The sequence below is a fragment of the Semicossyphus pulcher genome, unplaced genomic scaffold (genome assembly GCF_022749685.1).
Source record: "Semicossyphus pulcher isolate SPU_LCO1_2020_fin unplaced genomic scaffold, fSemPul1.0.p SCAF_7, whole genome shotgun sequence".
NCBI lineage: Eukaryota > Metazoa > Chordata > Actinopteri > Labriformes > Labridae > Semicossyphus > Semicossyphus pulcher.
In genome coordinates, this window is record NW_027211748.1 from 7,463,879 (window position 1) to 7,482,969 (window position 19,091).

Consider the following 19,091-nt stretch of genomic DNA (forward strand, 5'->3'; position numbering starts at 1 on the left):
TCAACCATCTCTCATGGTGTCCAGGTCAAAGGTGTGGATCCTGTGTTTGATGTGGCTTAATTTAGCCTTCAGGTAGTCACAGCGCTCCTTCTTCTCCCGGAAGGCCGGGTCCTGTAAAAACACAAACACATTAAACCTCTATCTGCTGAATCTGTCGTTTTCCTCCTCCTCTTCCCTGATCCATTTTCTAATACAGCTGCATTAAATGAGAGTTTCCAGAGTTACACAATTTTCATGATGGAGGCAATATTATCTGCATCACTGGGCAGCTTTATTGAAGAAAGACTAATATTGCCCGAGTGTTTACACAGTTAGAACGCTCGTTCTAGTTCCACTTTGTATGAAGCTCCATCACTTACGCTTTTTTTCTGCTGAAGCGTCTTCAAAATGTCTTGAATCCTCTGTTGATTCTAGAAGACAAATAATCCAGTGGTTGGCAAAAGTACGTCGTAAAACACTCGTGCAACAGTTTGCATCACAATAGCATTATGTTAATAAAGATATATGCAGTATGTCTGTGCAAAAAGAAGCCCTAATTATGACCTTTAAACTCCTAAGATAACATCCCAGATATTGTTTATATGGTTAATGGTTTAATAGAGCTTGTGATTCATCCGTTTTACCTCTCGTCTTTTTCCATCTCTGAGGAGTTTTTCCATCATGGCGTCCAGCTCTCTGAACTTAGTGAGAGTAGTGCTGATGTCTTTGTGCAGGTCCTTGTACTCCTGATACTGGTCATTGAAAACAGCTTTGTACTTTTCCCTTTGTTCCACACAGTTAATCTCTGGATACTTTCTACAGGGACGGGTTTAAGTAGGAATTACATAACCAAGTATATATGTAAAATAGTATAAAATACTGTAAATGTTTTAATGTGACAAATTCAGAACATATATGAAATGTGTCCTCACATGATGTAGTCTGCGACAACGTGTACTTTGGGGGTGTACTCAGATGTGATGGCTCTGTTCAGACCGCCTGCGTTCTTCTGGACCTCTGGGTGTAGTGCAGATTGAGAGATGTAATCTCTTCTTTGAGTCTTGTCCGTTTCATCCTTGAATGATATACGCTTTGTTTTCTGAGGGGTTAGTGGGATGGACTGGAGAAACTCCTCCTGAGGCTGAAAGTACAAGAGGAAAAGTCTCATTCAGAGGATATGAACAAGTAACTGAATTATCTGAAGACTCTGTGCAGGCCTGTGACGTCATTTCATGAAGCTTTCTGAGACACTTCAATTTAGGTGACGCTCAAAAGTATAAAGTGATAACAAAAGCACAGCCAGGGGAAAAATCGACTCCATTCTTCTCCAAGCTAACTTGGCGTTCAAGCTAACTCACTCTTATTTGACATTAAATACGTTAGCTTGACCACGCCTTTTCTCACTCGCAGGTGGGGGCTGTTATGTTCGATAACATGGACTCTATTAGCAATTAGTAATAAGGTCAGTGGCTGTTAAAGGAAACAAACAACAAAAACATTTCTGTTTTGAATTTGCTCATTTTAGAATACTGTGCTTAGCATGCAGTAGCACAAGTGTAAATAATCCAGCCATGCGTGTTAATGTACAGAATCAGTTACTAGCAAGTGTGTTTGTGCTTTTATGATGCTACTGTTGCAAACCAAATTGCTCCTCAGGAGCAAAAAGGATATTCCCATCCTATCCAAAAAGCCACCTTTGTAACACTTTCTGCACAACAAAATAATAATGTCTGCAGTTTCAAATATTACTTGTTGATTAATACATGTGCTTCATTTAGTTTATTATCATTTCAGTATTTGTTTTTTTTCTGGTAAACTTCCTGGTTAAGGATGGTGCTCTTATGAACGTGTGCACACGAACACCTCTTGCTCCACCAGGTGTTGGCAATCAGGACTATACCAAGTTGGACTTTGGGCTGGGGGAGGACACAATGGTTTTTCTTTTTGTATTTAGTTTAGAACCAGCTGAAGTAAGATTAAGTCCAGCTTGATGAATATGTTGGAGAGTTATTGTACATTTTGAAGCCTAAAATGAAAGATTTATATTTCTAAGATATTTATTGCAGTGTAGCTTGAATAGGCTGTTTAATTTACCCTTGCTAATGTGGTTTGAACCAGGAAGTATTTAAAGCTGTTGTTTTAGCCACCCGGCTGTTTGTCTGTTAGCTAGGAACCCCCTTTTTAAGTAAGTTTTGTTTTCTTTTTTTGAATGATGCCATTTTTCGATGTAAGTTAATGTCAATAATCAGGAAAGTCAAGAGTTTTATTATTTTGGTTCTCTAAATCTCCCAAACCGCCGGTCTACATCCTGAATAACAGGGTTTGAAATCCACACCCTAACAACTATATTGGATAGATAGTGTATTTCTTAATAAGCATGTTGTGTTACTTAAATAGTTACAGATGCTAACGGACACAGTCATTTAGTCCGCATTTGTTAGCTATTGGTTTTTAGCCACTCTAGGAATAGCGCCGTCACTTAGTCCATCAGTCCTGACAGAAATGTGTCAAAATCATGCTAACTAAGATGGTAAAAAAAGTATTTATTACCTGCTAAACATTAAATGCTATCGTGTCATTGTTAGCATATCAGCGTACTAGACTTTAGCATTCAAGTAGCCTTACCAACAGCCTCTCAGAGCCTGTACAGTTAAAGATTGGTCTTGTTAATCTGCCACATGGTTAAAAGATAGTGCTGATGGCTAACAACGCAAGAGGGAAAATCCAGGTAGTGCTGGTTACCACTGACCTTATCGTGTCATTGGATGTCTAATAGCTTGACAATGTGCAGTTAGCAGTAGCTACAAGTTTCGAAACATCTCTGTAAAGTTTGTATATTCTAGTGTAAGTGTATTTTCTAGTTTGTATGTTCTGTTGTAAGTGTAATCACCTGATTATGGACTGCTTCAATTTTTTTTGTTATTGCTAACAGAACAAGGGTTGCTAATTCAAGCAATGAGGATGCTAACGTGGTGGAAACATGGTGATTGTAAACCTGTAGGACGATGAGGATGAAGGCGAGGACTGTCAGACCGAGCTGCAATAGGACTGTAAGTAAGTGTCCTGAGCTAAAAGTGAACTACTTCTGTCATGTGCTGTCTGCCTTAGGCTAATGTTAGCTACAGCTGGCTAGAAGGCAGTTAGCTAGCAAAAGTTGTTTTTGGTGTTTCTTGAGATTCTTATGATTTGAATTGTGCTAGCTCGTCGTTGATGCTGTATATGTTTTGTATGCACTGTTTTGTTCATTCTTTATGTACGGAATTAACTGTCCCCGCGTTTCTGTTAACGTGAATTTCAGTTCTATATCCAGGAAAACTGAATCTTGTTTTTGGCTGTTTTATGGTCAGTAGCTTGTACATGTTGTGCTGTCTATTCAAAAGTAAACTTCTGACTGTAGATTCTAAATATATTGTCTTTAGCAGGGTGCCATCCTTTATAGGTGCAACGCCCTTCCTCATTTGTGCAATACAACAAACTTTACTCCTTTGGGCAAATGATTGACTGCAATGACATCGGCCGCCAGAAAAAGCTGACGTATCTATACCGACAAATGACTGAATCTAAATGTTATTGTATTTAATTAGTCACTATGGTTTTGGGATGGTTGTTGGCTCATTTGTTATCAGTTACAGTATCAGTTACTGTTGCAACCAATAAACGGGGAGTTTTATGTTACATGTACTTAAAATCCTAAAAGACATATAAAGGGGAGTAATGCCTACACTTTTAGACAGCCTGCTGTCACACACCTTCAGAGAGAGTGTGTGAAGAAGCCTTACAGGCAGAGTAAAAGGAGTTACACTACCAAAGGGATGCTCCGAGCCCAACCAGACTAAAATTCCTAATGTCAAAAGATTTGCACAAAACCTGTGACAAAAAAACACTTTAAAGGGGATCTTTTCTGTAATTATTAAAGAGGGGGTATTATGCTGTTTCACATTTTAAGACATATATATAATTTTACAATGTTGGATGTCCAAACTAAACGTGGGTGAAGTTTCAAATCTGTAGGTAAAAGTATGTTTCCCAGTAATCCTCAGGCAGTCTGCTGGCTGCTGTGAACATCAGGTTTCACACTGTTTTTTCTTCACGCTGCACTTTGTGACCTCAGCAGGCTTCGGAGAGCTGGCCAATAAGAAGATGGTGGGCTTGTAGGGGCGGGGTTTCTTAAAGGGACAGAGCTGACTGATTCGTTTCAGGCAGAGGCTGTGTGAGGGCCTTCACAGAGCACCAGTGTGAGAGAAATTATAAATTATGCAAAGCTACTCCACAGGTATCACAGAGTGAAATATGGAGCTTAAGATTAGCATAATACCCACCTTTAAGAAGGGATTGCTTGTCTTTCTCCTAAACATAGAATTAGTGACATCTACCTGGTTCTCAAAGTACTCCCTCTCCCTTCGTGTGGCCTCGTGCCTCCACATCTTCAGACACACCAGGAAGCTTCCCAGATACATCGCCATGTTGATGAAGATGAACGCAGTCCCCGCCATCTGGCCCCCGTCAACCCGACACAGATTGGCCAATATGGGGTTAACACCTATCGTCATGTAGCACAACCCCCCGCGGTTCAAGTCGTTCAGGTAGACGATCCCTGCTGCCAGGTAGAGCAGGAACACGGTCACGTTGATGAAGGCCTCCGTCAGAGGCCACCATGGGGCGTCGAGGAGGATTGTACGGTAGTACATAGTCATTCCCATCACTAAGATAATGAGGGTGATTATCCAGGAGAGTCCAGCCACTGCCAGGATAAAGTGAGTCATAGGGCCAGTGTAGCTGTACCCAGACAGGCCGTAGCCATTGTTATAAGCCCCGTTATAGTGTCCGTATGTGTTGGACCACTCACTGTCTTTGTGAACATAGGAGATGATGCAGGCAAACACCATGCCTCCAAAAATGAGCTGGAGTCCGGCAAGAAGTCTGAGCAGCCCGGGCCAGGACTTTAAATAAGAGTACTTCTGGTTATAGACCTCCAGTTTTTCAGCGTAGTACTCTGCAGGGTGGATACTGGTCAGGAGAGACTCCTCCCGTAGGCCCAGATTGAACAGATCATCGGAGGGGCTCTCCCTCAGCAAAGGCTTACGGGAGTTTTGACTGGAGCTGCCGAGTGACTCAGCCCAGTTCTTGCGCTCCAGCAGGGGACTCACAGGAGGGCTCACCCTGGTCCCATCAGGAAAGATCTGGATCCCTTTGGTGCTGCCTTCAGGGTCAGTAGAACTGTCACTTTCCCCTGTCCGTTTTGTTAGTCCTCCCCACGACTGAGGGAGGAGGGACTTCAGCCGGTCCTTCATGCTCCCTTTTTTCTCCTCCCCTGCGTAAGGAGGAGTGCTGGATGTGCGGCCCGTAGAGCTAGCATCATCTGTGGTATTATCCGGTGTGGGTGTGTGAGTCACCCACACAGGCCCGGGTGGATCACTAATGGAGTTCCTCTTGCTAGAGGAGGACCCGACCACGCTGTCAGGCTCTTCACTCCTGAGTTTCCTGCTCCAGCTTTTCATGTTGCAGGCAAATTTTGGTGATTCATTGAGAAATAAGTGATCACACAGTCCTTATGTGGCAACGAGAGGGAGAACTGAAGGGAGAAAGATCAATTATTAGCTTTGTAGTATAAACATGTAAGCATAAGTACCTTATGTATGTGCTTCAATATGGAGAAGTAACACACCTGAACTTCAGTGACTCACGTGATAATGCTACATTTAGACTCTATATGACTTTCTGTCTTCTTTATTGTGAGTCTGATATTCACTCTGCTTTGTTCTCTAATGATAACTGAGGGAAACACCTGGCTCCTTTGCTGCTAATACAACACTATGTCAGGCCTACGCTGCTAGCTAGACTCTTCTCCTCTGTAGTCCCCCGGTGGTGGAATGAGTGGTGGTGGAATGAGTCCCTTTCCACCTTTAAGGAAAAGCTAAAGACCCAGCTCTTCCATGAACACCTCTGCACTTAATGATATTGATATCTATGCTTCTACACACCCTGTGCATTGCCTCTGTGCACTGCCTGTCACCACCTGTGTCTGTTAGCTCTTGAAACCGTTTGTTGGCACAATAGACAGTGTGAAAAGATGAACGACATGACAACTTCCCAAAAGTGAAGCCAAAACTTCTCTATCGCCCCCTGCTGACTGGCTGCAGTATAGGTCATAAAGCCCGCCTCCTCCATGTTAACAGGTCGGACATGAGTCAAACTATAAAATCAAAATACACATTAAATAATTTTTAGTTAAGTTATTATCATGCTGATTTACGTCCAAGTGTTTAATTTCTGACAAGTTTATTTTTAATTAGTTATTATATGCTGTAAAAAGGATGATTGACAGCTCTGTTGACAAATCGGGCTCCTGCAGCCGATCTGTTCCTGATTAGCAGAGTGGAGGAGGAACGGCGAGAGGAGCTGTAACTAAAACAATCACTACAGTCATTGAAGTTTACATATGTGTGAACATCTGCTTCAGACCAACACAAGAAGCTGTTCTGCGGTTAAACACGCCGACATGCGGGATCCTTGTTGCTTTTTTGTCATTTAAGTGTGTTGTGATTAGCTGAAGTGGCTACAGCAGCCCCAAATGACGTCACCAGCGCAAGATGGCGGTGCCCGCCTTGGGGCTATTTTGGCTTCAATTTTGTACAATGAGAGCAGATGGAGACGTGTCGTCCATCTATATATACAGTCATTGGTTGGCACTTACTCACGTTGTTCCCTCAGGTCTTGATCCTTGCTTGTGCTGTATTTATTCTCAGTTGTACGTCGCTTTTGACAAAAGTGAATTTTGTAATTATTTTCACCAGCCTCTCAAAAGCTTCTAAACTTTTCTTTAAGTTGTGTTTTAGTGTTTTTCAAAGTCTCTTCACTGAAAACGTCGGGCTGCTGTGTGTGAAAATTTGCCCAAAGAAAGGAGTGAGAGTGAACCGAGCCTAAACAATGAGCTGAGGGGCACTGACAGGATGACACTTACAATTATGTGTTAGCTTTTCACTTGGCTGACTAGTCTCTTGTCCTTCTTGACAGTACTTAAGACTTTGATACCTCGTAATGCAGACTTAATGTTCTTTGATATGGATTACAAAGGTCAAACTAGTTTAAGGATCTGTTAACAGACTTTATGAACTGAAACGAAGGGCCTGGAATTATAGAAAAACACGCCTTAAACACAGCTGTGATGTTAAGTATATCTTTGTCACTCAAACCAAGACCAGCAGAACACACATTGATCCAACAGTGTGTCACACTCTGCTACAGTCGGGGGGATAACATGACGACAGTGCAGTGACTGAGAGCTTTAAGCTGAGCTGTGACTCACAACAAGCTCTTAATGCACAGCAGCAGTCATGAAACTGTCACAGGACATCCAAACTTCCAAACAGAGAACATTTGTTTCTAAAGACGACAACTTTGTCTTACCGCTTTGACCCCAACGTTTCCTCTGCTCATGCCGATGTTACTGTCCTCTAGGACCTGATACCTCCTGTAAAATGGCAGCCGTGTCCAGGAGGCCCACACAGCTCGCCCTCTTCAGTCTCTCAGGTGACTCATTTCTGATGTGAGAGACTCACTTCCACACACACACACACACACACACACACGGGGCGATCGGCCAATGTGTGTGGAGAAGTGAGGGGGGAGTAGAAGCTTAAACATTAAACCAGAACCGCCCATGTGCTGCTGGTGACTGGCACTACGAGGTTAATCTGAGTGAGAGGGGGAAGCTGGAAGCAAGCATTCATAAAAGTGAGGAGTGTGGTGAAATGATGCGTGTTACTCACCACACGGCCTGTGAGCACATTAAGGCAGCTTAAAATTAAAATCATGAGAAAATATTTGATCACATTTTGACGTTTCACTCATTTAAACGGCTTCAGATCCTCCTTGGTGCATATTTGAGCCCAGCCGAGGATACCACTTTAAACCATCAGACACAAGCTTACACTTATTTTTGAGACAAGCATGTGTTTATATCAGCCTGATCATATGAATTACATCTCATATCTGTGAAATACTGCTTTATCATCCTATCTTACATGAATAATTCATAATCACCTTAACTGTGACATGTTGTGCTGCGGTCTCAGAGGGAGCGGGAGTGTTTGGCACTAGAGGGCAGCAGCCTCCTGTGATACTCGCTCAGATCGCTTCCTGTCTCTCTCTCAGCTTGTTCTGCCTCTTCTGTGTCATATTTACTGTCTTTCTCAATCCCTTTTTCTGCAGCATGTAATGTTTTCAAACGTTAACACCGTCTAACATCTATACTCTTGTATATTTTCACCATGTTTCTTTCTGAAGAAAAGAGCAGCTAAATTCATAAAACAACAGCCTGGTATTTTGATATTATTCAAGCAGCATAGAGCGAGTGGATATTCTAATATAACACTCCCCTTAAGCAACAACAACATGTCTGTTTTTCGTGATTTAACTCTCCATATGTGACTCCAGGAACAATTCCTGGTGTATAATGTGACGTCGCTCTGTGCCAGCGATTGTTCCAGAGCAGCGCTGATTTTCATGTAGAGAAAGCTCAGGGCAAGGACATCTGTAGTGACCCCCCTCCTCTTCCCCCATCCTCACACACACACACACTCACACACACACACACACTGCGCAGTACTCATAACCAATACAGTACAGTAAACACATAATGCAACCCACTTTCTCAAGTGAGTATACCGAGTCCCACCAGTGGCCTTGGCCCGCGGCTACCTCATCTGTCGGTGCCATGCGTGTCCTCTGTACTGCCGGCGCCGACTCATCCGCAAATAATATGCAGAACAATGCCAGAGTTATGTGGGCCTGTAGGTTATACTGTATATAAAGGAAATGGCCCTACATGTGCAATAGTTACATAAAAGAGCATTCATACAGCCTTCATTGTGTTTCACTCACGTACGTCGGATATCTGAAATAAGTTCTGAATCAAACGTTTAAACTGTTTAAACTAAAAATTAGCTTACAGATAAAATGGAACTTTTTGAACACCTGTTATCATTACTATGATTATAAAACATAACAATGATAAAGAATGTTTGAGTAATGCGAACATAAAAGTAAAATTCACTAAGTTTACTCTCTAGCTGCTATTTAGATAATCACACGATTTATGTCAAAATACGAAGCTACAGCTAGGTTAGCTGTAGCTAGCTTAGCAAAAGACTTCAAGCATGTTAAAACCACAGACTGTATAAAAAGAAGGACGACATGACAGCTCCCTAAAAGTGAAGCCAAAACATTTCTATCGCCCCCTGCTGACTGGCTGCAGTATAGGTCATAAAGCCCGCCTCCTCCATGTTAACAGATGGGACATGAGTCGAACTATAAAATCAAAATACAAGTCAAATAAATTTTTCTCAATCATGGTTTCTGTCATTATAGTTAGTTCTTATCATGCTGATTTATGTCCAAGTAAAGTTTAGCTTTAATGAGTTATTTGATGCTGTAAAAAGGACGATTGACAGCTCTGTTGACCAATCCGGCTCCTGCAGCCGATCAGTTCTGGATTAGCAAAGTAGAGGAGGAACGGCGAGAGGAGACGTAACTAAAACAATCACTTCAGTCATTGACGTTCCCATATCTGTGAACGTCTGCTTCAGACCAACACAAGAAGCTGTTCTGCTGTTAAATTAGCCGACGTGCGGGATCGTTGCTGTTTCTTTGGTAAGTTAAGTGTGTGTTCTGGTTAGTGGAAGTGGCTACAGTGGATGGAGACGCGTCATCTATCTTTATATACAGTCACTGGTTAAGACAGCTAGCCTGGCTCTGTTCAGAGCACAGCAAGATTTTCTGTCTGCAGCCATGCTAACAGCACTGTGATGTTGTAGTTATACACAATGTTGCTTTGAGCTAACTGCTAAAATGTCTTCATTTAGCTTGTTAGCATTCTGATATTTCCCAACTTCCCTAAAGCTGCAGGGCTATGACAGTTGAGGATGATGGGAATGTCAATAGTGTTGTAGGTATTTGGTTATAAAATAAAGTTTTGGATAAAAATCAGAAATGGAGCTAAAGGAAAGGGCAAGCTAAGCTAACCATCACCTGGCAGTCGCTCAGATTTGCTTGATAAAGGAGGACAATCAATAATCTGAGTTAACTTTCATTCAGCAAGAAAAGACAAGACGATATTTATTTTCCTATTAAATGCTATTGTTACACCAGACTCCTTTTTATTAAAGCTTCTTTTAATTAAACTTCCTGTACTCTGTTAGACCTGACTCTAGAGCCTCGGCTGAAAGTAGTCAGGTGGGGGCCACATGAGAAGGTACATGTCGGCCTGTACATTATGTGTACGAGTCCATGCACGCACACGCTGTACTTACATGTGCACTTTCATGCTTGAACTCGTGATACATGCCCCGAGGCCTCCAAAAAGAGCTTTTTTCTTCCGTCACGGCTAAATGAAGCAGAGAAGCTACAGTACAGCAGCCTCCTATAGACAAACCTCGTTTGTATGAGCTCATCCTGCCTCAGATCTCTGAGAGAGGAATGATCGAGTGGAAGAGAGAGGTAGAGATGGAAAGATAAAAAGAGGAATGATTGATGCAGAAATAAATGACTCTCATAAAAACATTTGGTGGAATGAAAAGGCCCTTCACACCCACTCTCCACCACTACAGCATTGTGCATTAAAAAGGCCAAAAACCAAGATCAATACTCCTATCCGCTCTGATTTTCCTAAGTGTATGCCAAACCACGTTAGCTGAAAGTGATAGCGGGGGCATTAAGCGTAATGCAGCTGCTAGCCATTAGCTCCCACAGGGCAGACAGGGAGGAAAGTGGGGCCTTTAATAAATTCAATAAATTACTTCCCCAGCCTGCCTCAAGCGGTCCCTGAAGGATGTTTTCACACTGTGGGATGATCCTCAACGCCCTGCAACCGGATTCCTCCCCCCTGGTCCTTCCTCGGCACGGGGTCCTCTTCAGCCCTCTGCTACCTGCCTCCCTCTCCATGTGGACTGGGCTTCAGTTCCCTCTAGGGGAGAGCTCTGGTAATTTGACCCCTCTTTTCTTGCTTTTCACGCTTAAACACGAGATTCAGTTGTAGCCAGATGAATTCCCTGTGCTCATTAGGAGGAGTGAGATAATGAAACACTTCCAGGGAGCAGGAGGTTACCTAAGTGTACTGTTGTGTGACTAAACTGGGCACAATCGTCTTTTTTGCGTTTCTGACCTCTAAGTGCATGTTTGAAATCACAAATTATTCTTGTTATAAAAAAAATAAAAAGGATTTAATTGTCCTGTATTGCTTACATTACTACTTAAAGCTGCTGTGAGGAACTTTCGGTTTGTGTTGATTTTGGCGCCCCCTGTGGACAAAGCTGTACCTCTTATCTCTTTGCTGATTTTGGTTTAAGTGGTGTTTTATAACAATACATTTCATCCTGCTTTCTTTAACAGTCATATGTATCACTCACCTTAAATGTTTGCCCTGGAAAATGTAAATAAAGGCAGAGTGCAGTTAAGACACCTACCCCCTGCCAGCGGTTTCAGGCATTAAGAATAACTATATAGAAATAATCAGTCTTGTCTCTGATGGTCTGGTTTGCTTTTGTAGCTCATAGCGAGCAATCAAAATTAATTTCTTTCTGTTTCACAACCAGCGAAAATCTCCACAGGAGCTTTAAATAAAATAATTAAAAGCTAACCTGTCAATTCATTCAAGACATATTAGTGTATATCTATAATCACAAATGATCCTCAATCGTTAAAAAATCATCTGCCTGTACTTCCTTACATTAATAACAAAATAAAAGAATGGAAAGCTAACCTGCTAACGACATCAACTTAGCTGCGTATCTGTCGCTAAAATGGGCCTATGTTACGAATGTTTGCACTATGAAACAGGATTCTGACGCATGCATATTAATTATCACAAATTATAGTCATAATTTATTAAATTATTTAAAACAAGATTGTATTTAATTATGCTGTATTTGCTTGCATTATTACAGACGTAAGCACATGGAAGCTAACGTGCCCAGGACTTAAACAAAGCTGTATCTGTGGCTAAACTGGGGCTAAGTGACCAATTTCTGCAATATGAAACATGAATCGGACATTTTAGTGCTTCTTTGAAATCAGAGATGAGCCTCATCATATATAAGTGATACAAACAAGAATCTATTTTTCTGTAGTTACATTTGTACAGCTGTAAAGAACTGACAGCTCACCTGCCCAGGTCTTTAACTTAGTGCGGTATCTGGAGCTAAACTGAGCCGCGGAATAACGGTTGTGACACATCAGTGCACATTCAAGATCACAAACTATCCTCATCATTTATCAGATGATAAAATATTTCATGTAATGATGCTGGTCTCATGTGGGAGCCGGGGAGCTGCACCCTGTGTTTCCACTGCTGCGTGTCTTTGGGGTTGTATAGCAACAACTACAGGGTGACTGACTCTGCCACTCTTGCGGGATACGGGTCTGCTGCCAAGTCCCTCCTGATTTGGCTGTAATTAACCAGGCTGAGCCTTGTTTGTGCATGTGGACATGAATAGTAGCTTGTTATTTCAGCATTAATGGCTGTGTAAGTGTGTGTGTGTGTGTGTGTGTGTGTGTGTGCGTGTGTGTGCGAGCAGCCCATAGTTCACCTTGGAACAGCGCCTCAGCAGCTGTGTGTCCTCTGGAGCAGTGTTTATGTTTATGTCAATACATCCTCCTGTAATCATGTTTTAGTATGTCCCTGACTCACAATTTTACAGGAAGAGACGTGTGATGTCTGCATCCGTCAACACGTGTGCCAACCAACCTCTCAGTGTCACAATTGGCTTAAGGCGGCTGCCATCTCCCTCGTCCTTGCGGTGGACCTTGTGTGACAAAAGTTTCAGCTTGGAGGACACGCTTGGCAGGAATTTGGACCCTTATCTTGTTGATTTGGGGGGAAAAAAGATTTTATTTTTTTAACTAAAGTTTGTTCTACTGCTGCCAAAGAATACAAGAAGAGAGTTCTGTTCATAGCTGAAGATAGTCTTTAATGGTTTGACCTTGGTGTCTCTCCTTGCTAGGACAAAAGTTCACCTGCAAAATGAAGGAACAGCAAACAGCATACAGAGAACATGTTAAACCCATTTGCCATCCATTAAAAGTTGGTTTATTCCAGTGCTACTACGTACATTATGCATCATGTGGCAGTGTACACAGAACAATGATTGGGTTACATTTTTTGGAGGGGGAGTTCACTCTGTTTTTGTTCAGTAGAAATGTGGTCTGATTCCTGCTCTATGAGGAAAGCCTACTCTTCAGGATCATGAAAAACTCTTATCACTTTGACTCATCTACCATCATCAGAATTACATCATGAATGTCCCTCACTTTACTACAAAATACTGCGGGTTTTTTTTATTTCACGGTGGAGAAAATTGGGTCACTATCAAATATTGGAATGGTGTTTTGGCAGGAATTTGTCGGTGACCGGAAAAGGACTGAAGAAAACAGGCAGGGTGAAAAGTAACAGAACTTGATCAAACCTCAATCAGCAGTAAAAAGTGTGAAATCAGTTAAATGCTGTGTTTCAGTAGCCAGAACCTTTCATCATCTCTATATACTGTTTTTCCTCTGCAAACTGGCAACATGCTGTGCGTTGAACCCAGCCACCTTTACCCCTGCGGTTCACCATTTGTCCCGTTTACTTGGCGACATCTACAATGAGGTCATATTTACAGGACACCCTCTCTTGCTGTTAACAACCCCCCTGGGCCAGAACGACATCTGTCAGTAAATGAGCTATTGCTCTAATTTTTCTCTTTTTTTCAGCCTCCTCTTTCCCGCTGCCAGGTGAAGGATGAAGTCCTTAACAGCATCTCTCTGGGGAAGACACTCCAGCATCTGTGATCCTTCCTGGTGTAACTGAATATTACACACTGAGTGCAACATGGAACATGACCTGGGGGTTCCCCTGCTTCCTCCATCCTGTCTGTTTTTTGTTTTCTTTTGAACCACTCAAAGGTCTTAGCTGCGGGCCATTTGGGAAGCCTCTGTGTGCGGGGGGGCGGGGGGGAATGATGCTCTTAATGATGACAGATGACGAGCGCGACGCTAAAAAACCTTGGATGTAATGAAGAGGTGGAAACCTTAGATGGGAACGGGCACGTGAGGTCGTAATCAAGCAGATAATCTTCCATTAGGCGTCCTGACTCGTCGGATGACACTGATTGAAACAGACTGTAATGGCATGATGGATCCCTTCATACTCAAAGGGGGGGTGTAGCACTGTACGAGAAGTGGCGAGAGGTGGGGGCAGTAAAGAGTCATGCTTCATCAACTCAAGTTGAAAGGAAAATAGCTAATATTCATGCTTGATTAAGTCCCACTTGTAGCAAACTGAATATGTTCTTAAATGGAGTGCTCTCCGGCCAGTGTGGATCCTGTGGGAGAGTGGACTCTGTTACTGTCTCACAGGGTTTGACTTGTAACCAAGAGAGCCAGGAGCATCGTGGAAATAGTCCAGGTAATTTACAGTGACACTATTCGTGTTAGCTTAAAGGGCCATTAAGAAGATGTTTAGTACCAACATCCTCTGGGGTTCAGATTAACTACCATTCAAACTACTTTAGCATGCTAGCCGGCTAACCCTGGATGTATTATTAAGACCAGGATGCGCACAAGATGGTGCCTATTAAGTTAATCGATAGTTGTTCACCTGGCGCATACACCAAAAAAGTTTGTAGCTTTTAACTTCAGGCTGCCTCGGGGGGTTTTGGCCCACTGAATGTGCACAGAGTCTCCTGCTGGCCCAGGGCGCAATCTCCCGCCCAGCTAATAGACTTCACATTGTGACAACGTCGATTTTTAAATTGCTTTTCTCGGCTCGAGAGGTTTTACAGAAGTAAAAAAAATCCAGATAATAGGACTTGTTTCTTGAGGCGTCCTATAGTAGTGATATAAGGGAAAACTGCTTTTTGGGGTAGCATCAGAATTCTTTGCTGCAATACCGCAAGTGGCCACTGGGACACTGGAAGCAAGCGCAGCAGTCCAGGTCTTTGTAATACATCCAGGCTGCTAATTCGCTGGCTTCCTGAGCTGCCTTTTGTACTCTAAGAGAATATTATCTTTAAGTTTCCTAAATGTTACTCCTCAAATCAAAAATGTACGAGTCCTCACAGCTTCAGGATGCATCATACACCATGCCTTTGATACTAACATTTAGATTTAAAACTGTGTCCCTTTCAGAGTGAATGTGTTTCAGCGTCCTACGTAAAGACACAAAGGGATGATACTGTACTGTTTAAGATATAGTTTTACATTTTGGGAAATATGCGTATTCGCTTTCTTGCTGAGAGAAACATGAAAACATTAATACCACTCTCATGTCTGTAGGCTGCTGCTAACATCTGGTTAGCCTAGCTTAGTCTAACGATAGAAAGAAGAGGGGAAAGCTAGGCTAGCTCTGTATGAAGGTAAAAAGAAAATTAACCAAAGCCTTTTTAATTAACTTTGTAACTCTTAACTTAAGACATACAAAAATTGTAGACACATAATTGACAGATTTTGTCTTTGGGGGAAACTATTTCCTGGATACAGTGAAATTATCAGGCCAACTGCAGACAGGAAGTAAACGCAGTAGAATCCAGTAGTATTTACATTTTTGTAAAGAATAAAGGACAAAAAAATATTGTACTAGTACTGTGAACATGCCTAGCGGTTCCCCATGTTTCCAGTCTTTAACTGTCTCAATTCAGGGGCTGCATACTTCGGAGGATGAGTCTTTCGTAGCCTGTGTAGAGCGTTTAACTGAATCTGGTCTATGGAGGATTTCCTGTTTGCTTCACAAGCTATTTCTGCCCTAAACCTTGCATCAGGCGACTCCTGTCGCCTAGTAGCAGGTAGCTAGCAGGCTAACTAGCTATTATTACTAACGTCACGTTACTTATTTTAAAGATTATTTGTTTCGAGGCCTCTTTTGTGTTTTTTAAACATTTGTAATGCTAGCTATTCGACTGAATTGGAACCAAAAATTTTTACATTTAAAAGTGTATTCATCACTCCCTTAAGAGTCCGCCATTTTGTTTTAATTGGCGCAATGAATCTCGGGATACGTTGGGCCGCAAAGGATGCACCCGACAGATCCTTGGTGGCCGGGAAAGGGAGGTCGCATTTGTCGGCCACATCTGTAGGAGCCTTCAAAATGGGACAACCTTTGACGCGCCATTGTGACGCAGTCGACCTTGAAATATGTCCTTTGAAAGATGCAGCCCCTGAATTGGGACACAGCTTTTATGCTAAGCTAAGCCAGCGTGTTGCTAGCGGTAGCTTTGTATTCTCCATACAGGTGTGAGGGTGGTATCAATCTTCACATCTGGCTCTCAGCTAGAAAGCGTTTCAGTGTATTTCTCAAACCGTCACAACTATTCTTTTAAACTTTCAGAGGGAAATTAAATCCATCAAAGTTTCTTCAGCACTTTTATTTGTTTCCTTTCAGGAATCTTTTGTAATAGCGAATTTTCTTTACCTCATATGTTAAACAGGGAATGCATTACAGAATCACATTACTGCAACTCTCTAGGGACTGCAACTCTAAAAACAGCAGTAATCCTATTAAAAAAAGATTTTAGTAAAAAATAGCAAAAGAAAAGCAACAAACAAACAAAAGTAAACATGAGAAATCCAAAATCAATTAAATCATATAAAATCATCAAGCCATTCAAGGATGATTGTGTTCCATTGTCGTATTTTGCGAAGAACCATGCAGAGGGGCAGTTTGACCAGTGACGTGTGCCCGTGTGGCCGTCCATACCAGCTGACCTCAAGCCATGCTGCTATCTAAAGACCACAGGAAGCTCCAATCAGTGGTGACAAAGGTAGACTAGGTATTTCATTGTTGTGTGTTGAGTGTGCAGCATTGAGCTAAAGTGAACTCTGACAAATATTCTCACTTCCTGCTCTCTCGCTGAGCCTTTTCATTTCTCCGAGTGTTAGTAGAAATAGAACAAAAAGTTTTCCAAACATTAAGAGGTGCTGTGTAATGGAGGCAATGTTATGCATTACATTAAGACATTTTCTTTAGATTTTTGGAGAGGAATGTATCTGAAAAAGGAATGCAATGCTGTATTCAGACTGTTAACATCGTAAAAAAGCTCTGAAATTAGTAATTAAATAACCCTCTACTATTTATACATTCAGGCACTGAAAAATCACATGTCAATATGTAACTAAAAAAGATAGTCGCTCTCATTTTCCCTTGGTAAGAACAAGGAAGCTGAAACCTTGAAGTTGGCAACTGTGTAAATTTTTCCTACCCAGTAGTAATGCCATATGCATCCCCTTTGCTCGTCTTTTGTGTGACAGTTTCCCCTCCTCGTTAGCTCATTTTCAGACTCTGACCCGATTTCAGAGCTTTCGAAGCCTCTTCTGAAGCTCACCTATGGGAAAGAATCCATGACACTAGTCTTTGAAAGGGAAATCCAATGGTTTGTCTCGCTCTCCTCATCACTCGACGCATGTGTGGACAGATGTCCTCCGTGGCCTCAGAGGGCCGGCAGCTCCACAGACCAACTTCCCCCCTCGTGTTTAAGGACTCTCCGGTGTGATAGCCAGCTCTCACCCCAGCGACCCTGAACTCAGTCATTTTTTAACTATACAAGGGCTTTTACAAAAAAGCTAACTTGAACAGCCATACAATGGCTAAAACATAAACCATATCTCTACTTTATCTCGGTTTGTCAGTCATTTAGATTTTTTTTCTTTTTCTTTTTTTGGATGCATTTGTGTTTTTTCTTGATGTAAGTCAGTTTGCTTTTCTTTGTTCTTTTGGAGTAGCTCTGATCCAGTCCTGTGCTGAGACGCTCAGTCACAGAGGAATTGGTTTTTGGATTTGATGTTGGGTGGGGGAGGAGGGGGAGAGGGGACGGGTGTGAGAGAGAGAGAGAATAAGGTCATGGATCAGGTCAGGGGTCAAGATATGGGTTCATTATAAGTCCGGACATGGACTCGGCCAGCAGATACAGGGACAGCTTTGGATGAGGTGACGAGTTGGTTCGGAAGGAGGGGGGGGGGGGGGCGCTTAAGGTCTGTCAAGGTTATCCGCTATCAGAGGAGGTGTGTGGTGCTGTGGAGGGAGAGCGCCGCCTACGGGCGGTGGAAGTCCAGGATCGCTCCGAGCGTTCCGAGCGCTCCGAGGCTAGCGAGGCGGGCCGAAAGCGGTGAACAAAGCCGTCCAGGAAGTCCTGCTGCTGCTGGGTTATGGCTTGGGAGATGAGGCAGGGCAGCGCCTGCAGGCTGCCCGTCACCGAGTCCAGCTTGTCCTCCAATGTGCCGATGCGCTTGTCCAGCTCCTCACTGCGCTCCTGCAGCTCTGACACCAGGTCATACATCACATTCTGGGTCTGATGAAGGGGAGAGGGTACGTGTGTGCGGGGAGGAGCAAGAACAGGAGGACAAAGAGGAGGAGGGCGGGACAACGGGGAGGAGAGACGAAACATTAAGAATTTAAAAATCACAACTAGAATTACGAACAGTAAGTCAACGTGAACATACATGCAATCATTAATTCTATTATAGACGGTCTTTATCTGACTCATCAGTCTAAAGAAAAGAAAACAATTACAGGACGCGCTGTGGAGGGGAGCTGTATCGTTTCAGCGAGTCAGCACAGATTTTATCTTCCCACCGTTTCACAAGCAGCTCCTCCAATCCATTTATAGCCAGAGAGCTCTTTAATGCTTTATGTATATGCCTGACACAACTCATTCATTTAATGAAAAGCAGCTCCATTATTTAGGCACTTATTGTTCCGCAGTGTGTGCAGTCATAATCTAAGTTGTATCAGCAGGTAACACTTGTGTTCAGACCAACAACTGTAAATGTAATGAATCTATAATATGCCTAATATGTTTTAGTCTATTCTTTATTTGAACAAATAATATAGTAAGGTTCATGTTACATTTTATAGAGCTCTACAGCCATATGTAGCATATATAAATACTTGATCCTCGAGGCCTCTCGAGGGCTTAAAAAGAGACACTGAGCTGTTGAACTGCAGTCGTATGTACACAGATAAACCTGAACATGGAGCGCTGTAAGGGCAAGGAAACACACATTAAAGGACTTGGCCTTGAAACCTTTTAAAATCCACACTGGAGTGCAAATGCCATCCACATCAAATGAGGCCGCCGTCATGTACC

At 42.5% G+C, this 19,091-nt stretch overlaps 2 protein-coding genes across 4 annotated transcripts in view; both read right to left on the reverse strand.

Moving 5' to 3' along the window:
- On the reverse strand, positions 1-5,477 carry LOC138611220 (MARVEL domain-containing protein 2-like). Its single transcript, XM_069684197.1, has 4 exons — positions 4,353-5,477; positions 912-1,120; positions 624-795; positions 1-111 (listed from the first exon to the last, which is right to left on the reverse strand). The coding sequence occupies exons 1-4, from the start codon at positions 5,475-5,477 to the stop codon at positions 1-3; spliced, it is 1,617 nt and encodes a 538-aa protein (XP_069540298.1).
- A 7,458-nt stretch (positions 5,478-12,935) lies between these two features.
- Positions 12,936-19,091, reverse strand: part of kcnn1a (potassium intermediate/small conductance calcium-activated channel, subfamily N, member 1a) — a 54,533-nt gene continuing 48,377 nt past the window's right edge. For 2 of the 3 annotated variants that reach the window (XM_069684452.1, XM_069684451.1), the window contains one exon: positions 12,936-18,293. In XM_069684452.1, the coding sequence (XP_069540553.1) occupies positions 17,988-18,293 (306 nt within the window). In that variant the 3' untranslated portion in view covers positions 12,936-17,987. The remainder of the gene's footprint in view (positions 18,294-19,091) is intronic. The other variant, XM_069684450.1, reaches the window with a different exon arrangement.

Bases quoted from the DNA above. Each gene is read 5' to 3' on its own strand.
- LOC138611220 (XM_069684197.1), bottom strand. From the start codon at position 5,477: ATGAAAAGCTGGAGCAGGAAACTCAGGAGTGAAGAGCCTGACAGCGTG. The intron at 796-911 runs GTGAGGACACAT...CCGTCCCTGTAG, and splicing joins GTTGTCGCAGACTACATCAT to AAAGTATCCAGAGATTAACT. The intron at 112-623 runs GTAAAACGGATG...GTGTTTTTACAG, and splicing joins GAGATGGAAAAAGACGAGAG to GACCCGGCCTTCCGGGAGAA.